This window comes from Leptonotus elevatus, chromosome 11 (assembly GCF_054856555.1).
Source record: "Leptonotus elevatus isolate MCC_2025b chromosome 11, RoL_Lele_1.0, whole genome shotgun sequence".
Classification (NCBI taxonomy): Eukaryota; Metazoa; Chordata; class Actinopteri; order Syngnathiformes; family Syngnathidae; genus Leptonotus; species Leptonotus elevatus.
In genome coordinates, this window is record NC_141249.1 from 15,664,489 (window position 1) to 15,685,508 (window position 21,020).

General features: G+C 42.0%; 3 protein-coding genes across 5 annotated transcripts; 1 reads left to right on the forward strand and 2 right to left on the reverse strand.

Annotated features, from left to right (window-relative positions):
* Window positions 1-500: 500 nt before the first annotated feature.
* Window positions 501-5,616, reverse strand: gpx4a (glutathione peroxidase 4a). 2 transcript variants are annotated; one of them, XM_086088553.1, is made up of 7 exons: window positions 5,458-5,616; window positions 2,806-2,900; window positions 2,590-2,734; window positions 1,682-1,833; window positions 1,566-1,590; window positions 1,331-1,390; window positions 501-882 (listed from the first exon to the last, which is right to left on the reverse strand). In XM_086088553.1, exons 1-7 carry the CDS (start codon window positions 5,563-5,565, stop codon window positions 844-846), a joined length of 624 nt encoding a protein of 207 aa, XP_085944679.1. In that variant the 5' UTR covers window positions 5,566-5,616; the 3' UTR covers window positions 501-843. The 2 variants fall into 2 exon arrangements, with proteins under 2 accessions (XP_085944679.1, XP_085944680.1); XM_086088554.1 differs by lacking the exon at window positions 5,458-5,616 and adding an exon at window positions 4,052-4,223.
* Window positions 5,617-5,784: 168 nt separating this feature from the next.
* Window positions 5,785-7,751, forward strand: polr2eb (RNA polymerase II, I and III subunit E, b). The gene is made up of 8 exons (XM_086088552.1): window positions 5,785-5,965; window positions 6,226-6,400; window positions 6,530-6,645; window positions 6,722-6,802; window positions 6,959-7,017; window positions 7,206-7,284; window positions 7,476-7,544; window positions 7,628-7,751. The coding sequence occupies exons 1-7, from the start codon at window positions 5,909-5,911 to the stop codon at window positions 7,539-7,541; spliced, it is 633 nt and encodes a 210-aa protein (XP_085944678.1). The 5' UTR covers window positions 5,785-5,908; the 3' UTR covers window positions 7,542-7,544; window positions 7,628-7,751.
* A 276-nt stretch (window positions 7,752-8,027) lies between these two features.
* Window positions 8,028-20,392, reverse strand: arhgap45b (Rho GTPase activating protein 45b). 2 transcript variants are annotated; one of them, XM_086088550.1, is made up of 24 exons: window positions 19,877-20,392; window positions 18,228-18,468; window positions 17,587-17,775; window positions 16,215-16,355; window positions 15,845-15,929; window positions 15,065-15,137; window positions 14,917-14,986; window positions 14,329-14,460; window positions 14,045-14,106; window positions 13,858-13,968; window positions 13,698-13,778; window positions 13,463-13,627; window positions 12,642-12,779; window positions 12,363-12,559; window positions 12,203-12,297; window positions 12,026-12,112; window positions 11,830-11,931; window positions 11,541-11,704; window positions 11,257-11,445; window positions 10,944-11,081; window positions 9,925-10,178; window positions 9,612-9,849; window positions 8,970-9,072; window positions 8,028-8,598 (listed from the first exon to the last, which is right to left on the reverse strand). In XM_086088550.1, exons 1-24 carry the CDS (start codon window positions 20,144-20,146, stop codon window positions 8,261-8,263), a joined length of 3,663 nt encoding a protein of 1,220 aa, XP_085944676.1. In that variant the 5' UTR covers window positions 20,147-20,392; the 3' UTR covers window positions 8,028-8,260. The 2 variants fall into 2 exon arrangements, with proteins under 2 accessions (XP_085944676.1, XP_085944677.1); XM_086088551.1 differs by lacking the exon at window positions 19,877-20,392 and adding an exon at window positions 18,653-18,795.
* Between the last annotated feature and the right edge of the window lie 628 nt (window positions 20,393-21,020).

Sequence of the window (21,020 nt, forward strand, 5' to 3'; positions counted from 1 at the left end):
GGGGGGGTCCAGTGGTGGTGCGGATTTACACAATCAGATTAATTAATTGAGAACTGAGACATTTGATTTGTTTTCCACTAGTTTAAGGCCTTATCTTATATGCCTGGCAAAAAAAAATTATCATTAAAATTTGGCAGGGTTGTTAACACTTTTCTCTGGGCAAGGCAAGGCAATTTAATTTCTATTGCACATTTCATGCATAAAATAACTCAATACGTTTAAAAACAGATGGGCTGCTCTGTACTCTCCTTGTTACTTTTTTACCCTCCGGAGATAACAACACAGAAAAGACATGAATAGAGAGAGGTCAAGTCATTCGAGGTTGAGTGGCCTTCAGTGGGAGACATATGACAAGGATATGTTCGAAAGGAAGAAACAATCCTTAACTAGCCTGAGAGTAGTAGGACATTCTGGATTCAATAAAAGTCAGGAAAGCACATGACATGGAACTAACCAAATATTATTTACACACTATAAAAAAAAAAAGCATGATGACTGTGTTCCACTTTTCAATTTTATTTTTATTAAACAGTTGTTAACGTTTCTTCTGTCTTTGAATGCCAGCACTGGTGAATAACATTAGGATCAATTCCAGTGTTGCTATGCAAACAACGCTACATTTCATCTTTTTTTCCACGCGTCTCCAATTCTCCCAGGGCCGAGAGAACAAAAGCTTGGCGATCGTCCCCGGCAGGTTTGCACGCCAATTGCATCGAGTCTGCCTTTTCCGTCAGGCGGCTTTACGGGCAGACTGTCATAGGTCCGGGGTCGAGCCGAACCCTCGTCCACCGACGCTCGGAGAGGCGGAGTACGGAAGGAAATGAGACAACGGTGAGATAGCAACTAGGCGTTGAGATACGGAGGAAGATCCTGCTCCACCACCTGCGCACAACACGACCACATCCAATTAGAATGTTCACAGGAGCAGAACTTTGAAGTAGGGTTGGGTGATAAAGACTTCAAACAAAATCCACTAATATGTTCCTGTTTTGATAGATTTTTTTTTTAGGTCCTTCGCTGATAGAAAAAAGCAAATGAAAACAACCCCCAAAATGTGAGTTTATTGCTTGCTTAAGATGTTTTGTTAAACAAAATGAAAATTCCACCCCATTTTTTTAAAATCTATTTTTTAAACATTAAAAATAATAATAATAATACCCCCCCCCCCCCCCCAGATATCAGTTCGAAGAAAAATATTTGATTTTTTACCCCCAAAAATCCCCATTTATATTGAAAAAAAAAATCTGCAAGTAACAACTCTATTTAATCACTAAAATCGATATTAATCACCCAGCTCATCCAATTGCATTGAATCCAATTGTGTACATACGATTGGATCATCCATGGGTCCGTATCGTTTCACCACCTGACCCTCTTTGTTGATCAGAAACTACAAAGAAAAGAAGACATTAACAAATTGCTCTATTTCTTTTATGTATTTAAAATCTTATGAGACTCCAGCTCAGTGAGTAAACAATTCTGAAGTCTTCTTTGGAGGTTTCACTATATTCAAATTTATTTCGCTGGTAGCCAAAATCCTGTAAAAGGACCGGCTCGTTATTTACCTTTGTGAAATTCCACTTGATACCACTGTGGGGACAAAATAAATAAATTATAAATAAAAAAAGTCATGTATCAATAGGGCAGCACAAATGTAGTAGGCGATGTAAATGATTCTTACTTTCCCATGAAGCCCCTCCCATTAGGCTGCTCTTTCAGCCACTTCCACAACGGGTGAGCGTCGGGCCCGTTGACGTCGATCTTGCTGAACATGTCGAAGCGGGCGTTGTACGACTGCGCAAACTGCTTGATCTCGGTGTTAGTGCCTGGCTCCTATCAGTCGGGGGGGATAAATAAATATGGATGAAATCATAGACATAATAGGTACACTAGAATCACCATTACCGTCATATTGGATGTGGCAAAATGAAGCAAACAGTGAAGATGCCACATTCATTCATTTCGTTCATCATTTGCTGCTTAGACATGTAGCAACCATTTTACAAGCAAAGAAGATCTCAGGTATTTTTTTCATTTTATTTGAATTAGCCACATGATTTCTTGGCTAATACTATAAAATCATGTATGTGCATAATACTGTGAATTTCCGAAATGAAACCAGCCTCCAATTCAGATTAAACTAATTACATTGGCTATAACAAGTCTACACACCCCTGCTCAAATGCCAGGGTTTTTGTGGTATAAAAAAATGGGACCAAGATAAATCAACTAAAAACAAAAAAAAACATTTTAGACTAGCACCAAAATTGTTATGGTCCTAATTGTGATATATTTTTTTTAATGATTTACCTTGTTGTCATTTCTTTATATCACAAAAGACTGGCATATGGAGAGGGGTGTGTAGACTTTTTATATCCAATATATATAAATCATCCATTTTGTATTGCCAAACAATAGGACAGTTTAACAAAAATAAAAAATAAAAAATTAGGCTACATGAAGCGGTGCCAGATGCCACATCCAATATGGCGTCAGGTTCGGGGGGAGGGGGAGTCTATGTTATCTGATGTCTATGGATGAAATGTCACAGCTGCTAAATGAGCACAGACAGCAGCAAATCCGGCATACCTGATTGGCAAACTGGTTGGAAGGGAAGGCGAGGATGCGTAAACCTCTCTCAGCGTACTTGGCGTGCATTTCGGCAAACTGAGAGTAGTTTACGGGCGTTTTGCCTCATTTGGATGCAACGTTGGTGATGATGACCACGTTGCCCCTGACAAAAAAAAATGTCCACGGTCACAGTTTAGGTGATTGCTCTGGAGACACGCGAAAGTGAAGGCTCACCTGTATTTTTCTAGAGACACCGCATTGCCGTCGATGTCGGTGGCTGAGAAGTCGTAAATGGACGTGGCTGAGCTCCAGTCCTCTGTCGGGGCGCCCTGTGGGATGACGCCAACACATATGAATCATGGGAGCACCCTGACAAAATGAGCTGTACGGAATATTTTACGAGAAAAATGGAAACAAAAATACATGAAATGTAAAAAACACAAGAGAAACATAAATAACAAATTAAATAAGAATAACATAATTAATAAAAATAGACAAAAAGAGTAAAAAAATAATAATTTAAAAGTCAGACACCGTAAAAAACCAAAAATGTATATTAACAGAAATAGGTTTAATATATATGTTAAAAAAAGAAGAGATTCACAAAATAATGTGCTGCATCTGAACTTAAAATACATTAAATTTATAAAATACAAATAATAATAACAAAAACACATTTAAAAAGTAATAAAAGAATTGTTGAGATCCAAAATATAATAGACTACATTAAAAAAGTAAAATTAAATACGAGTAAAATAATTGAAAATATAAAGATTAATGCACAGTTAGAAACCATAAATGTACAGTATGTTACAACAAATATGGAAACTAAAAGATTTTCCTCAGTAAAAATTTAAATTGAGCAAAATAAAATAATAATAGAGACAATCAATAATAGTCATTATAGTACTCTAAAATAAATTACAATGAAGAAAAAAAACAGTCATGAAACAGATAAAACACATAACCAATATAAAGTAAACATCAAAATGAAATGTAGAAAATTAATGCATTGAAGAAAAAAATATTTTTATAAAATATAAAAAATTAACAATAAAATTATCTGAAACAGAATAAAGTAAAATAAAATAACTCAAATTAAAACAAAACAATCTAAAATAAAGTGCAATAAGACAGACGGTGGTACAATGTAAAGCTAAAAAAGATCAATTTCACATTTGTATCATATAATATAGTAGATGAAAAAAAGATCAAAGTGAATGCATATTTAAACAGACATAAAAACATTTTAATAATACCAATATATCGCTGTATATGGCAAAAATACAGCAAATGTACCCGTATGTTTAAAACAGCTTGGTAAACATTGCATACATAAAAAGATCATCAATTATTGACCCAAAAAACATGAATCACTGTGCACTCATCTGTCAAAACATTCCACAAACCCACACAATCCGTCTAACTGTCCATATTTGAGCGCGTCGGATGTGCTTCCGTTGCCGCGGTGAATTCTTACCAAAGCCTGCAGCAGGACACTGAACAGGACAGTGGAGCCGATGAGACGCATGGCTGCCCTTCAGCGAGCTCCTCTGAAGGCAGAAAGCAATCCAGCTCCTTCCTTAGCTCCGCTCTCTTTTGTCCCTGCACTCTTATAAAGCCGGCACGGGATCAGTGACTCAACTGATAAGCTGCCGTTATCCAAGATCTGCAGTGCTGACCCGTAATCCACATCAGCCGTGCACGGGTTCTGAAGTCTAGAGTCCACCACATTATCATAAGCTCATAAAAGGATATTGTAAAATAAGAAATTGGAACGATATGTTCCTAGATGGTTGAAGGTTTCATGTTATTTTTTGATTTGATTGATTTTATAATCAAGGTTCTGCTTTACAGTTGAGAGGTCACAGGTTCAAATCTTGGCTCAGGCCCTACTGAAAACATGGATGCAATGTTCATTAAATACTCTAAATTGTCGTCAGGTGTGAGTGTGAATACTTTTAAAATAAGTTTTCCCATGATCAAAACAAAGTGAGTATTGTTATATTATCTACCTATATGTGTTGCTAATAAAATGTACAAGAATATAGTATTAAATTAAATAGAAATGTAAAGCAAATACCTTCTTAACTCATTCACTGCCATTGACGACTATAGACGTCAAAAATTCATGTGAACTATTTCTATTAGTTAAAAAAAAAAAATCATTTCATTTCATTTTTTATGAAAACCTAGAAAAAAAATGGTATTGTACATTTATAACAGATATAAAATTTGTGTCAACCTTTGAAGTCATGCGATTAGGGGCATCAGGCCATTTTTAATTGTAATTAATCACATGACTTCACAAGTTAACTAACAATTAATCACAAATTGTATATCTGTTCTAAATTTACAATAAAAAAATTCTAGGTTTTCATACTTTTGTTAGCAAAAGTGGAAAAAAATGTTAAAGTAATAGAAATAATTCCAATTATTTGTTTACGTCTATAACCGTCAAAGGCAGTGAATGAGTTAATAATGACATAACTGAAAACCATATAAAAAAAAAAACAATCTAAACGTTTAACTTTGTTGTCACTGGCTTGCAACTTGCCTGTTTTGAATTACTCTTGGGTGCCCTCTAGTGGTTGCGGGGTCCTGCGCAGGTGCTGAGTTTGCTTGTGCTTTTGGCTAGTCTACTTTCCATAATATGAAACCTTTCAAATATTACCTGTACAATTTCAGCTAAAAATACTAATTATCGCGTCACAGTGTTACGCTGCATGAAAACAGATAAATACTATTATGCTGACATGAGCGCTGCGCTGAAAGAGTGTTTGTCAGGAGCATGCCATGCCAGTGATAACAGCAGCACACATTCAAGCCATGCTCATTGAACATTTCAGGCATAAAGAACAGATAAAATACATTGTTGCCATTTACCGTAGAGGGGATAAGAAAGTAGAGTAGCACCGCCAACGATACTCCACTGGTGGCCACAGCCGCGCACGTTATCATTATGCATAACGGCCTCATTTTGAATGAGCACATTTTGATCAAAACAGTGAAGAAGCCCGCCCCGCCTTCCTTATGTGTTACGAAACCGCAAATGAAATATTTATTAGTTTTTCCACACAAATATTTTTTTACTTTGTACTAATGTAATAAGGTGTTCTCGTCGACGTTTTTAATTTTCTTTCGGTGCTTTTGTTTAAAATGTTATTTGACTGAAACTCCGCCCAGCCTATGAGGGACGCTGTCATGACGTCATCAGCCATCGCCAGTAAATGATCGCGTGCTTCTAATGGTAGCAGAACAGCGACGAAATACCCAATTTATGACTAATAATTGAAGGACAACTTAACTGAATCCCCAAGGACTCTTCAGATAAAGTATGGACGACGAAGAGGAAACATACAGACTGTGGAAGATTCGTAAGACCATCATGCAGGTGAGTTTTTCCGTGTGTTTGTTTTGAAGCTAACGTGTTAGCTCGCCGATGCTAAGCTACATTCTTGTCACTTTTACCACCATTAAAGTGGATAAAAAATAGATTTTATATTCACCCGCAAGGCAAGATTACGTTCATTTGCCTGGAGATGGCGCTGTGCAGGGTATACTTCGGATTTTCCATGATGGACACAGACTTAGAAGTGACTCATGGGTGGTAATATGTGAAATTTCTTGAAATGGTCATCTGCTACTTTACAGCTATGCCACGACAGAGGCTACCTGGTAACCCAGGACGAGCTGGACCAGACTCTGGACGACTTCAAGAGTCAGTTTGGAGACAAACCCAGCGAGAGTCGACCCAGACGCACGGACCTCACTGTGTTGGTGGCGCACAACGATGACCCCACCGACCAGATGTTTGTTTTCTTCCCTGGTAAGTGCTGAGTGCACAGACGTGTAATACATTTCGGTGACATCTGTTAGGATTCTTTGAAATATAATTTGATTGTTGCAGACTTTTAAAAGACTGGGGTTTAAAAAACGAAGCTTTTGACTTTCTCAGAGGAGACCAAGGTGGGCATCAAGACTATTAAGATGTACTGTCAGAGGATGCAGGAGGAGAACATCACACGGGCCATCATCGTGGTCCAGATGGGAATGACGCCCTCTGCAAAACAGGTTTGATATCTTACTATACTGTTTATATCCACATGTATGTATGTATTGTGTACTCATGGCTGTACATACCTCCCAGTCTTTAGTAGACATGGCACCCAAGTACATCCTTGAGCAGTTTCTACAACAGGAGCTTCTCATCAACATCACAGAGCACGAGGTAAAAAAAACAGCCAAATGAATTACATGTACACACCGACACGTCATAATATAACATACTTTATTTAGGTTATCATTTTCTGATAAATTTAATATCAAAAGTCACATTGTGCAGTTGCACAAACTCTTATTGCCTCATTTGTTTATCTTCTTTCAGCTTGTGCCAGAACACATTGTCATGACAAAAGAGGAAGTGACAGAACTCCTGGCCAGATAGTATCCTCTTAACCCTGCAGATATTTTTATACTGTCTTTTGACATATATACACGACCAGTCAAAAGGTTGGCTCTTTGCATGCTATCTAATGAGAAACTGATCAAATCTTTGGCAGGTAATGTATATATGTGCAGTATATTTTATGGACAAAATGTGCCATTTGTTTGCCTTAACGTGTTCACCTCAGTAAACTCAAGGAGAGTCAGCTGCCCAGGATCCAAGCCGGAGACCCCGTGGCTCGCTATTTTGGCTTAAAGAGAGGACAGGTAACAAAGTATGGCTTGGAAATGCAAGGCCAAAAGGAAAAAAGTGTCATGAACCATGAAGTCTTAAAATATAAGTTTAATTATTAAGTAAATTTTTAGATTAGGAAAATAAAAAAATAAGGGGCTTGAAGTCACCATTACTCTAGAATTTGGGACTGAGACTTTAAAGCTGACTGTACACGTTTCCAAAGGTGGTGAAAATCATCAGGCCGAGTGAAACAGCTGGACGGTACATCACCTATAGACTGGTGCAGTGACAGGTAAAAGTCATCCATGTCAAACTTGTTCACTATTGCAATTCTAGATATGACCAGTGAGAGTAAATGCTTCACTTGCATTTCAGGTGCCACTGTGGAAGAATCAGAAGATGTTCCAGCCACACACATCCCTGGATTCCTCTTTTTTGCGTTACCTTTGTTTCTATTTTAAAAATAAACTTTTGTAAAATAAAATATATTGAAAATATAGCTAGTGGTTTTTTTTTTCCATTTAGACCAGGGCCGTGGACAAGGTAGTGGGGGAAAATGTATATACAGTAAACTGATAAATTCTTCCAGTACAGAGGAATTCTTGGTAATCTGAACATAAACAGTGGCTGGCATAGGCCGTTCGTAATTGAGCATGTCTTGCGTATTCTCATGCAGCTGCACAAACTAGTTTATTCAGTCTTACATTTAAACAGGACACCCTAAAGTTGATGAGCATTTAAATGCACTAGCAGCAATTTAAACAAACAAACAAAATGAGAATTGTTATTTTATTAAAACAGACAAAAACATATAAAATAATGCAATATGAATTTGAAATTGCAACCAAACACAGAGTGCTGAAATAAAACCAGCAGCACTTTTATGGCAATAAAAACACTTCGGACTGTGCGCCAATTAAGTCCAGTTAGACATGTATTGCGTTCAAAAAGCTGAGCATTGCCAAAAGCTGCAAACAAGCAAACCGTTAAAGAACATTAAAGTGATCATTATACAAATTCCGGCCCTTTGGCACGGTTTCTGCTGAGTGCCACCTTCTTGCTACACAGACGTGTCAACAAAACTCTGGATCGACTTGACAGTGGCGAGTAGTAATTGTTGGACTGATTGACGTTCAACTGGGCCAGAGATGCGATCAGACTGCCCTCGGCCCCGCTTGCTGCGTCGTTGTCTGGGGGTTCATTGGGCGGGGGAGTCCCGTCCAGCTCGAGGCTGTCCTGGTAGCTCAGCCGCTGCGCTACGTCCGCCACCTCCGCACCTTCTGGCTTGGCGCTCTCATCCTGGTCCGAATCAGAGTCGGGGAGCTGCTCACTGGAGCCCATGGAGCCTGAGGAGGCACCCGCGTGAAGTCAATGTGGGACGTTGCACAGCCAGGGCAGGGGGTGATAAGACCTCCTGTGCCATTCGCCATCCAAGTAGATACTAAGCAAGTCTCAGTAAGGTTTGTTTTACATAGTGTTGATGCTATGAGCGTATCACAGGCTGCTGAGTGGTTTTAGATTAAGACAAGATGTCAACAAAATAGTTGAATGGTCACTCCAGTTCGGGAGTTCATACGCACTCAATACATGCTTGGCAATTCACTGAATGAAAATAAAAAGAATGTGTAAAACTTCGCCCCTCTGACAAAACCCCAAGTAATTGTCTAAAACTGGCACTACGCAGCATTTTGAAGAATATTTGAAACCCAAAACTCACCACTGCCTTCGTCTATTTTGTCCGACTCAGACTTGCTCTTCCTGTGTGGGCCTGCGTCGTCCTCGCCGTCAGGACAGCTGCTGGTCACATCCTCCACCTGAACCTGCACCATCATCACAAATGTCATAGAATCCTCACCTCAAATTGAGATTTACTTTAAAAATGCAGACCTTACTCCGAATTAAAAAAAAAATATATCGTCCAACTAAAGGTCTCCCTTATTGTAAATAAGCAAAACATAATGATAAAATGCATTTGTTTAAATAAAGCCCTCCACTAATAAATGCCTTACTCCTCATAAGCACCCAACTTTCGCTGTAGTTCAGCAAATAAAAAAATAAAAAGGCATTGAAGAATTAATGCTTTACAGTGCACCTTAAAAAATGTTTTTCACTCGAGCGCTGTAAAGGGAACATTTGTTGCAGCAGCAATGTAGAAACATTTGTAAAAATAAATATCTCCTTAGTAAACACTTAACATAAAATAGACAGTTATTTTCTGCAGTCCAGTTACAGTAAAGGAGAAAATTGTACAATTGTATACAACAAAAATGTCTTTGCATTTGCAAAGACTCCTCCCTGATAGAGACCCTACCCCTCCTAATAAGTTGCCTGCTATTAAATATTAGGAGTAAAAGTTTACCAGGCGAGCGGAGGTGGAGGCAGAGCGGCAGGTCTTGTGGCTGTGTGAGCTCTTGGACTGAAAGATGGAGGCGTAGAAGACGATGAGGGCCTCCACCACGCGGGCCTGGTGAGGGTAGTCAACCAGAGACGAGAGCGAAATGGTGGCCCCCGTGGGGCGAGGACGCATCAGCGACGGCCCGAACACGATGCCCAAGTTACTGGGGTTCATCTTGTTTTCCTCCTCGAGCTCGGCGATCCTAGGACAAGCAAGATCGGGTCATGGGAGACATCTCAACGATACCAGACAGACGCTGCAGTTTCCTTCTACTCACCGACGAAGATGGCGAATCAGGTATCGGAGGGTGGCCATGTTGGCTTTGGGCAACTCCTTCAGAAGCTCCCTCAGCTTGTCCACCATTACTAGCGTCTCCGGCTCAGTCTCGGGGCCCAGGTCCACCAGCTGAGTCCCCCTGCCCACTGCCGTGGGTCCACCGGGCTCTTCGGGCTCAGTGTCGGCTTGCATGCTCTCCTTGGCCAAACCCACCAGATTGTTGTAAATGTGGAATGGCAGGATGGGCTCTGGCAACTGGGTGGAAAAACAAGACAGGAAATCAAGCAGCCCCCGGTTCTTTTGTTAACAGGGTGGCTTCAAAATGCATGTCTACTAATACACACACATACAAAATATGATTGTAAAAAACACCCCTCGATTATAAAATAAAGGCACATTTGAACGTAAGACTTCCCCCCACCTTAACACAGCCCTGCCGCCCTCAAGAAAATATAATGCGTTTGTGCAAGTAAAAGCCTGACTTCTAGTACACATTTTACCCAAGGCTGCAATTTAGTAAATGGAAAAAAATTGAACAAAAACAACGAACCCCCCCCAACTATCTGCTAATAATTGATTATATCAAGCTCTCCCCTGCTTAAACACAACTGTCGCCACAATAAAATATAAGGCATTATTTGTATAAATAAAAACCTCACTCACTCTTAAGTATAACTTCCCTCTCTGTAGAAGCAAATACCAGTACCATAAAAACATCTGAACGTATTAAATCTTCCTCCACCCCAAAAAACAAACTCCTCATCCCTACATATAAAAAAAAAAAATACATTTCACAAGTAAAGGCCTCCCTCTAAAAAATGCCTTATACCTAATAAAATGGGTCACACTGCAGTTCAATGAATGTGAACATAAAAAAAACTAAACGTATAGATATATATATATATGTATATATATATATAGTATTGTAGTCGTTAAGTACGCACATAACCTCAAAAAATGCCCTCTTAATTATTCATTATTTTTCTGAAACTGTCGCATCCTACGCACAGCAAGACTGACCTGTCGCAGGTAGAGCTTGAGCACGTTGCTGATGTCGTGCGGAGAACACTGCGACAGCTCCACCAGCTCCTTGCCGTTCTCGAAGGCTTGACACAGCTTCTCCACCCTCGACTTCACGCCGTTCACCCGGTAAATGCCCTGGCAAGAAAACACGGCTGATTCATGTGGCATTTCTCACACAGAGGGACAACAAACTACATCTCACAGATGGACTGAACACTCTTATTGTTCAAATTTAGAAAAACAGCTCGGGGGAAAAAAAAAAAAAAAAAAAAAAGAGGGGGCAAGTTAAGGAGCCGAAACACTCTCTCACCTTCATCTTCAGTGCCCGCCTCTCGATCTCCGCGACGCACTTGGTGATGATGAAGGGGATGCAGTCGCTGGCGCAGCTGGCCACCTGAGAGAACTCTCTGCCGAAGAGCTGCAGTCGGCCCTGCAGCTTCTTGTGGCCGCACTGGATCGCCAGCGTCTCCAGGCAGCGTTTGTGGCAAGCTAGGAAGCACTGCGGACATACCGAGGAGGAAGAGACCGCCCGAGTTACGCCGTTTTTGTTTGAGGGGCTTCGGGGGAAAAAAAGCCTGCAACGTTTCCCCTCACCTCCTCGCACTCGGCGCCCTGGAAGTACACGTAGCTGTCGCACTCGCGGCATTTGGCAGGAGTGCGAAGCTTTCTTAGGCGGTGTGTCTGAGCGGCTTTGGACAGGCCCACGTTGCGGAAAGGCCTGGTGGAGACCACCACATCAGGATCCATGCCGTTAATGTCTGCAGAAGAATCAAAGACACAAGTAAAAGGACTCATCATCTTCTGCCATAAGATTTCATGAGCAGCTGAGTCTTAGCCGCGATAGACTTGGTAAGACTTTCACACTTTCAACTAAAAGTCTTACTTGGCGTCTCAAACGAAGCCACGTTCCCATCTTTGTCGTCCGTGTCCTCAATGGACGAAACCGTTCCGGATGATGACGTCCGGGCAATTTTGCTGATGTTGGCTGGTGACACGAAAAAACCCAAATGTAAAAAAATAAAATAAATAAATATCTAATCAGCGAGAAAGAAACTTGACAATAAGTGTGATTAGCGCACTTGTGCTGGCGAGGGGAGACTCCAGGGCGCAATCTGCTCCCACGCTGTCGTCACTCACCGTGGAGCCCCACGACTTGTAACCCTGCCCTGCACACCAAATCAACAGATCTTGTCATGAGTTTGTTGCAGAAAATAATTCTGTTGATTTCCATTCCTACTACAAGAGGCATCACTCACTGGGCTGGCGGTCCGTGTCCACACCTGCGGCGGGATTGTCCGCCTGGCTCGTCTGCTCGGCGCTGAAGCTGTCGTTCCTCGGTCCGAATCCGAGGCTGCGGCCATTCAACAGCATACATTAAAAGTGCCAACTCACCATTACGGCAACTGCCTTCCTTACTGCGGCGGCGCGCCGGAGGCGGTGTAGGGCTCGAACGCGTAGCAGACGGCGGGCTGGTCGGGCAGCTGCAGGTCTCGCACGTGGGCGGCGTACTGCTGGCCCGGGTCGTACAGCTTGCTGCTCTCGCACAGAGTCTGGTAGCAGACGGGCAGCGCCACCGTCTGCATGTGCATCGACTGGTAGTACGAGATGGTGGCCTGGCGGTTGCATTGAAAACCATGGTTGGAAAATATCGGCGGAAAGAGGTTCAAGATATGGCGTGCGTGTCTCGAGTCGGACCGAGCGCAGCGTCTGGTCGCTCTGTTTGATGAGGTCCTGCAGCTGCCTCAGCACTGTGACTTTAGTGTGCTCCAGCTCCATCATCTGAACCGTGGCGTCGGCGATGCACGTCCTGTAGGTCGCCTCCGCCTCTTCCGCCTACAATCAAAATATACATTGGTTGCCAATTGCCTCATCAAAACGGCATGTTTATAATCAAAAGTCATTTTGTAACATTATGACCGTCCTTATATCATCATCCCATAGAATTCCAACTTTTCATCTTCACTCCCGTACCTTGACAATTACAATTTTTCCCCCTCAAAACATTGCCTTTTTTTGTAGCATTAGAACTTTTTGTGATTAACTTTACAGCTTGTTTTGTATCATTATGGCTATTTGCTCCTCACACGTCTTTTCTTGTAACATGACTATTTTGTTACATTACATTCATAAATTTTGCAGCAACTTTTATTGATCAACACCGACCTTTTGAGAACCCCCCCCCCAAAAACTAGTATTTTTTCGGAACCTTGACGACCATCGTAACATTGTGGCTTTTCTTCTCATGGCATCATGACTACTCAAACTTTTTTCCTGAACATCATGACTTTTCTGTCAGAACTTTCTTTCTCTGAGGTAATATTTGGGAAAAAAATTATTGATTTGAAATTAATAAACCTTTTTCTCGCAACACTATTGCCTCTAAACTTTAGATTTTTTGGGGGGTAAGATTATATAAATAATATTTTCTAATTTGAACATGACTTGTTTTTAAGGAATTATATCCACCTCGTGCCACTGTTATTTTGATCCTACATACAGTCGGCAGTAACACGCACCTTGTTGCGAGCCTCTTCCTCCAACCGCTTCTTCTTGTCCAAGGACTTGGCGGTGGCTCCCGCCCCCTCCTCCTCGGCTCGGCTGGCGGCTGCTTTGGCCTTGTAGTCCTCGCAGCGCGCCATGTACGCTTGCTTGGCCTTGCGCAGGTTGGCCTCACAGTCCATCTGGAGGAGAAGCAGTTCACACACTTAAGACTTGGCAGTCACCTGCGCCCCAATTTGTTAACAGACATACCAGTTTTCTCTTCGCTCGAACCCAGTGATCCTTGATTTCCTTCCGACGCTTCTCATGCTCCTGCTTGCGCTGCACCAACGGCTGCACACAAACGTGGACATTTTCAAGTTGTGCTTTTCATGGCACAAACATTTTTTCTCTCAAAAGAAATGAGAGTAACCTGGATAAAGGTCTGGTTGTGCAGGGTGGCGCTGGCCTGCTGGAGGCCCACGCTCTGTTCCTGATCCTGCTCCAAAGCGAGAGAGTAGATGGAGAAGAGGGGCATGTGGGGCTGCAGGGTAAAAAAAATAGTGGCAGGTCATTGACTGCATAGGGGGATACATCGTTATCGTCAAATTGCAACTCACGTGTGTTATGCTGTGTTTGCAGGACTGGTAGAGTCGCTGAAGACCTTTTGCGAATTCCATCTCTGGTGGAAGACACACACTTGGTTATAAGGGACCGTGACAGTAGTGGTCCAATTCTACATTTATTCTTGTCATAATTGTTTCTTCAATCACTGACTTATCACTATAATTTTTTTCTTTAACATGGCAACTTCTCATATCATACTGCCTTGTTTTAAAAATATTACTTAACATTTCTTTTTTGGTTCGTTTTTTCAAATTTAGCAATGGCAATTGTTTTGTACCCAGTGATGTTCTCTTCTCCACGTAATTGATTAGGTCCTTGGTGTACTTGGAGATTGTTTTGGCGTACTGCAGAGCGGAGTCAACGCCGCCCTCACTGCGCTGCAGGATCACGTCCGCCCCCTCGAGATTGCCTGCAGATTGGGAAAAATTGTGACTTGGACATTATGAAGTGGGCAAAAAAAAAAAAACCACAGACACAAACAGATTTCTTGTAGTGTTGGAAAGCAGTGTTTAGCCACAATGGAACATAAAAGTCAAACAACAAATACTTCAATATTACAACTTTTTGTTGTTGTAATGTGACCTAAGGTGGTTAGTAACATGCTACATTTAGTCCATTTATACTTTTACTTGAGTCTTATTATTTTTAAAGTAACTGTACTCTTACTTGTGTAAACATTTGGAAAACTGCCCATTTGAATTGCAACTTTTTTCAAGTAATAATACAAGTTTTTCTTCATAATGCAATGGCCTAATTTTGTGCATTTGTTGTTTACCATTCCAGCTATTTTTTTTTTTTTTTTTACACTTTACAACTGTCCTCGTGAAGAATAACTTAAGTTAACGTATTGGACGAGGCTACCCACCCAAGTCTTCTGGGTTACTCCCCAGCTGCCCGCCGTCCTGGCCTGCAGTGCCATACAAGTTCTCCATGGACTGCACACAAATAAAACATGTAAACGGTACGATTGTGACTCAAATGGAGCTGAATAAAAGAACAGGTCAGCTCCTCACCCGGCTCTTCTCTGTGGGCAGCAATGAGAGCAGTGTGCTACTGTCCACCTCACCCATCAGCAGCTCAGACACACTGGACACAAGTACAAAAGTACAGTTTTTACCTTCAGCCACATTCTAATGTCTTATTATCCTTGAACCATTGTGATTTAAATGAAATGTATCAATAAAAACAAAATTAAACCATCAGATTTGTATGTCCTTTTTAAATAGAATACAAACATGTGAGGTGCATGCAGACAGCCAAATTACATTTAATGCAGCTTATTGTGTTTGGAAACAGATGAGGCAGGTGTGTGCCTGTTATTAGATTTTTCAAGCAGTGTTTACTAGTTGATGTCGCTGCGGACGGAAGAGTAAGCGTACATCTGAGTGGATGAGGAAATCGAGCCGTCAGACATTTCAACTGTGTGACAGCTCACTTCCTCTTGCTGCTCTCTTGACAGTTAAAACAGACATGTGACCCGCTCCTACACAAACAAACACGACTTGATTGTCACATTTTAATAATACTTTTTTTTTTTTTTTATCCCTTGAAATGCAGGGTCGCTACCCTGTGTTTTCTGCACACTAACAACCCAAATACTGTATTAAGAACATCTGATTGCTCGTCTCCACTGCCAGGCATTTTGTGTCAAGGCGTACAAGAAACCCACTTCCTGTTTTCGTGCTCAGCCTCATGCAAATGTGTCAGCCTTTACGCACTTCTCTCCCGGCATCCACACACACTCAAGTTCAAACACACAACTTCTGTTTTTAAGCAAGATTGAAGTTACTCACTTGCTGCTGAAGGCCACCGCGATGGTCTCAATGGCTTTCTCAAAGTCCTTTTTGTCCGCATCATTGCACGCCTCATAGTGGAAACCTAACAAAGTGTTTGGGCATGGATTGGATTACTGCATCTTGCGATGAAGAACAAAAAAAAGTGAACTGCAATACAAAATTATTTTTAGTGAAAAGTCTTATGCGATTCCCCTTAGTCAATCTGATCCACATCTAAAATGTCTTGTCATCTTAAATCTAATCATGTTTTAGCCATATGCAAGTCAGGTTCCCGTAGTAAAATACTCATCCGTGTCTATGCCTAACGTATTCTTTTCACAAAACATACCAAACGGAAACAGGAGTCACCCCATTCCGTTTAACTCACCTTTGACTTTGGATATGAGTTTTCCGGCAGCGGTGAGGATCTCCACCGTGTTGAGGAAGGGGTACGTGTTAATGACCTGCCGCAATACGCGCAGAACCTCCCCCAAGCACTCGTGGGCCACAGGCCGCTGATTCTCCGTACCTGCGTGTAAACGGGGACTAAAAGTCACTTCTCGTGTTTAATTCACACGTCTCGTTGGCTCGATTGGGTACCATTTTGAGCAACATTTGGAGTCAGGTTGTGACTGCTATGTAAGCTTCTCGCGCACGCTAGTTGCCATACGCTTTTCACTTGTGATAAGAAGTAGCGCGTTGTTGTGATTATGCTTACTATACATGTAAAATTGACTTTTTACCAGCTTGTATACAGATAGTCGACTCTCTGGCATTCTAGCCCACCCCATCAAGTGTGAAATGACACAATTAAGAAAATCTTTAGGTATATTGCTAGCTATGAAAACATCTGTGAGCGATCTCTTCTGCCTCACTGCAATGTAACACGTGACGTTAGGTTACATTTATTTAAGACACATGGTTTTAAAATTGTGAAACACGTGCATAGTGACTCCTTTAACAGCTTACATTACATTGATTTTATTTTATACTTGCGCGTGTATATTTATGATGGCGGCCGTTTCCTCATAGATTTGAATACAGACGACAACAGTTGGATGACGTCAGATGTCATAAAAGCATCCCCGGTGGCATGTGTTAGTGTCCGTGACGATAAAAACACAGTGACCTCAATATTGTAACAAACGGGACGTGGACCCCCCTCCCCCCCTCTCAAGTTAGGCAATGCCGCACAACGCGCTGCCTTGTAGATTTATATGAAGTTGCTTTATGTAAAGTAAGATTCAGACGACGTGACGGCAAGGAGACGCGGCTGTCTTTTTAAAAGAGATGCAGGTGGAAGAGTGAGGCTGCGCTGTCAGACGCAAGCCACTGTAGCTTCCTGTTGCGAACACGAGAACATGAAACTCAACAGTAAAAAAACAAGCGTACACGTGTGCTGCAGGTGGCTTTCCGTACGGCCAGTCTGCCATTTTGAGAAAATGTGAGCCTTCATTTTGTTGGGAGCTCAATCAGGTGACACAATCTGTTTACCGTCACTTCCTTTTTGGTCAGTCAAGGGACACATTTAATATTTAATATACTAAGTTCAGGCCTGATCCATTTTGGACCCTATTAGCAATAAAAATCCACGCTTAATACACCGACAGAATCATGTTAATAAGATCATCTCATAGACAGTCGGGCCTTTGATGTCCTTGCTTGGTTGGGTAAAATCAGGACAAAAACAACACGATTATCTTTTATGTGTGTACCTGGCCTAATGTGATTAGGTATTTCATCTGTACAGTTCCAGCTACCTTCAGCCAGCACCACCACGTCCTTCAGTTTCTCCACAGCCTCAGCAAAGCGCGCCACGTCCCTGAGCAGAGCCGGGATGTCCTCCACCTCGATGGCGGTACCTTCGGGACTATCGGACGACACGGGCGTCGGCGTTAAGGCTCCTTTGGCCTGGCCTTTGGTGAACACCCAGGACTGGAGAGTCAAACCTGGGGGGAGCAAATTGATTAGGCAGTGGTGGGCCATACATTGTGTACCTGCGCATTCAGTGGGGATTTACCGGACTTCAACTATAAAAAGAGGAGTTTGCAGAATAAAAAAAAAAAAAAAAGATTAAAGGAACAGTTCTACTACTAATATAGATTAAGAGACATTAGCCAGCACTAGTGATTCCAAAGACACTGGACAGATTAGCTTGACATGACAACACAACAAAGCTGAAACCTGATTGGGCAAAACAAAAAATCTGATATCCACATACACCTACTGAAAGCAATGCAGTTAAGACACATGCCTTAAAGTGAAGATAAATGACTGTTGGGAATAAATTAATACTATTTAATGGAACTACTATGAAAATGTAGGTTGTAAATGTTGGCCAGGAGAAAAGGCTTTCTAGTGTTGCCGTGGCTATAACTACACATTTCACACGTGGTCTCACCTGCGGCGCTGGCGTGTCGGCTCAGGGTGGTCGGCCGCCTCAGGGTGGCGATGGAGGACGGGGTGCCCGGTGCCAGCTTGCAGTGCTGGGGGCTTGGGGTGCCCGGGCAGGAGAGCGAGGGGTCCTGGAGCCCAACAGAGGGCGGGGTGAGCATGGATGAGGATGAGGAGGAATATGTGGGCGAAGAGGACAGGGTGACGTCGCCGCCATCCTTCCGGGGCTGCTCTTGGAGGATGGACAGCTGGGAGGGAGGCAGGAGAGAAATGCTCAAAATGGCTCCTCTGTTAACATCATGTTGTCAAGACTTTCACAAGATCCTGCACGGCAACACTTCCTGATTCCAAGGGTGCGGTAGAGATGTGAAGAAATTACAGCTCGTCTACAATACATCATGTCTAACGATCAATCTTATTTTTTATACTTACCTGTTTGAGCCACACGTCCAGTCGCCCTTTGTCCACTTTCTTAGCCCTCAGACTGATGGAATAAGGCTTATAGCTACGTTTGCCGCCCCGCTTCAGCATGGCCATACAATCTCAAAGCACCAGTGGCCACATCCCCAAGACACTACAGCCCGTCTTGCAAATTGCAACACACCAATTCACAATATAACATCATCACTGGCCTCTGAGCTTATCTGACACACCACACGCCCACCAAAAGTGACAGTTTCATTAGCGCGCACCCCCCGGAAGGGATGCGTTCACATAATCATAGACAAACACCCAGACATGGCAGCTTCACATATGCAAATTGGAACGTGCACCCTTAGAAAGTTTGTGTTCATCCACTCATGCACAAACATGATGTGGTGCATTTTATAGAAAACATGGTAGTTTGTTCACTTGAAGTCAACCCCCAAAATTATTTACATTAATATGTTGTATGTGCCCCCAATAGTATAAACACGATATTCTGATTAATATCGTGTTAAGCAGCAAAATCCACACATTTTTATCTATCTCAGGGGGTGGCCATTTTGCCAATTGCTGTCGACTGAAAATGACATCACAGTGGCTCAGAGCACTGAACAACTGTGATGTCATTTCAGTCGACAGCAAGTGGCAAAATGGCCACCCTGTTAGATGAACACAAATTTTAACAATTTGCTACTCAATTCTTATTCCGCAAGCGCAATATTAATCGCAATGCCGTGTGTAGTAAGTAGTCTTACTAAAACATTATTGTAAAGAAAAACTTTGCGGTTAACTGACTTGACTTCCACTTTAATGTCAATCACAAACTAATGTGATATACAGACATAAAATGGCTGACAAGCATGTGCATGCACCCCACAATTGAAAGATTCACTTATAAAATGGCTGACATACACAAGCATACAGGAAGTGATGATTCCACATTCACATACATTCTTAAACACACAATCACCCCACATTCACATTAAAACACAGACCTTAACAAATACACAATGCAAATAGTATAGACATCCGCAACTTCAAAATATATGCCAGTCAACACAACAAAACAAAACACCAAAAATTAACACAGGCTCACACACACACGATTTAAAAAAAACAACAACATTTTACACACATCCCAAATCCAGAACACACTCCCCAAAACACAACGCAAACACTTAACAATTTCCCAATCACGCACCATTAAAAATCCCCAACGTGGCCCCTCACCGTATTGGGCGGTCCGGGGCTTCCACTTCGACTCTTCTTGGAAATGGACGCGGTCTTGATAAGTTCCCGCTTCTTGCGAGAGAACATCTTGAGGGTGCCTCGGCCTTCCATGCCGACACCCTTGAGCTTGACGTACAGACCCCCCACCCACCCCCCCACTCTCCACTTGGGTGTTGTGCTCTCGTTGCTCAGCGGGTAAGCGTCGCAGGTATCCGTCCGGGTCCACGGAGGGTGTCTGCGCCCAGTCGGCTTCCTCGCGCCGTCGCACATTGAGCCGCGCAGGCTCACTGACTGCCAGCTTCCGCGCCACACGCTTCCTCGAGGGGGGGTGGGGGGCGAATTGCCCGGAAAGGTGCTACGTTGACGAATTAAACGACTTTCAACATGTGTCGCGGTCTAAACGTTATTTTCTTCCCCCCTCACAGACATTAAAGTACAACAAAGGGCACGATGTTAAAGCGACACCTCGACAAACAAGTCATTGAGCGCTTATTTAGAACGCAATTAAGTAATCAAAGCGCACGTGTGCGCCTACGTCAAACTAGTGAGGCAGGGGGGTGTATCCTTCCGCCCGCTAGTCTCACCTGCGCAACGATGTTAGAGCCCTACTTATTTAGTGTTTGTTTATTTATTTAGTCATGCAATAATCACAAATCAAGCTGTGTGTTACTAATAGATTTCATGATAAGATATTTTGTTGTATTGCTGGAACAATAAGGTTGTGTAGCAGCTACCATTAACCTTTACACTACAAATAATATTTCATTATTATATATATATATATAAAATCAATCAATCAATCAATCAATCGTGTCATAACATCTCTTCACTGATTGTCACATTGTTGGTTTTATAGTACCTTCTCTTCAGGTCTGCTTAAGCCGTAGCTTGAGGGTAAAAATATTTGCAATAAATTGTCGATCAATTTTTAATTTTTTTTTTTAAAGTGCATACCTTCAATATAACATAATACAAATGAATGAACCAATAGTTTAGATTTGGGCTAATTACAAACGTTTATATTGTTGTGAAGTATAAATCTGACACCACTACATAGTTTCTTTTGTTAGTAAAAGGCACATCATAGTAATGAAGACTAATTTTTCCCAAAACAAATGCACATAATGAAGTCCAAGGGGCAATG

Excerpts from the sequence above, each read along its gene's own strand:
- polr2eb (XM_086088552.1), top strand. The coding sequence starts at position 5,909 with ATGGACGACGAAGAGGAAACATACAGACTGTGGAAGATTCGTAAGACC. Across the intron at positions 6,646-6,721 it reads TGACGCCCTCTGCAAAACAG|TCTTTAGTAGACATGGCACC; the intron begins GTTTGATATCTT and ends CATACCTCCCAG. Across the intron at positions 7,285-7,475 it reads TTGGCTTAAAGAGAGGACAG|GTGGTGAAAATCATCAGGCC; the intron begins GTAACAAAGTAT and ends ACGTTTCCAAAG.
- arhgap45b (XM_086088550.1), bottom strand. The coding sequence starts at position 20,146 with ATGTGCGACGGCGCGAGGAAGCCGACTGGGCGCAGACACCCTCCGTGG. Across the intron at positions 13,969-14,044 it reads GCAAACACAGCATAACACAC|CCCCACATGCCCCTCTTCTC; the intron begins GTGAGTTGCAAT and ends TTTACCCTGCAG. Across the intron at positions 11,932-12,025 it reads GTCTCCCCTCGCCAGCACAA|CCAACATCAGCAAAATTGCC; the intron begins GTGCGCTAATCA and ends TCGTGTCACCAG.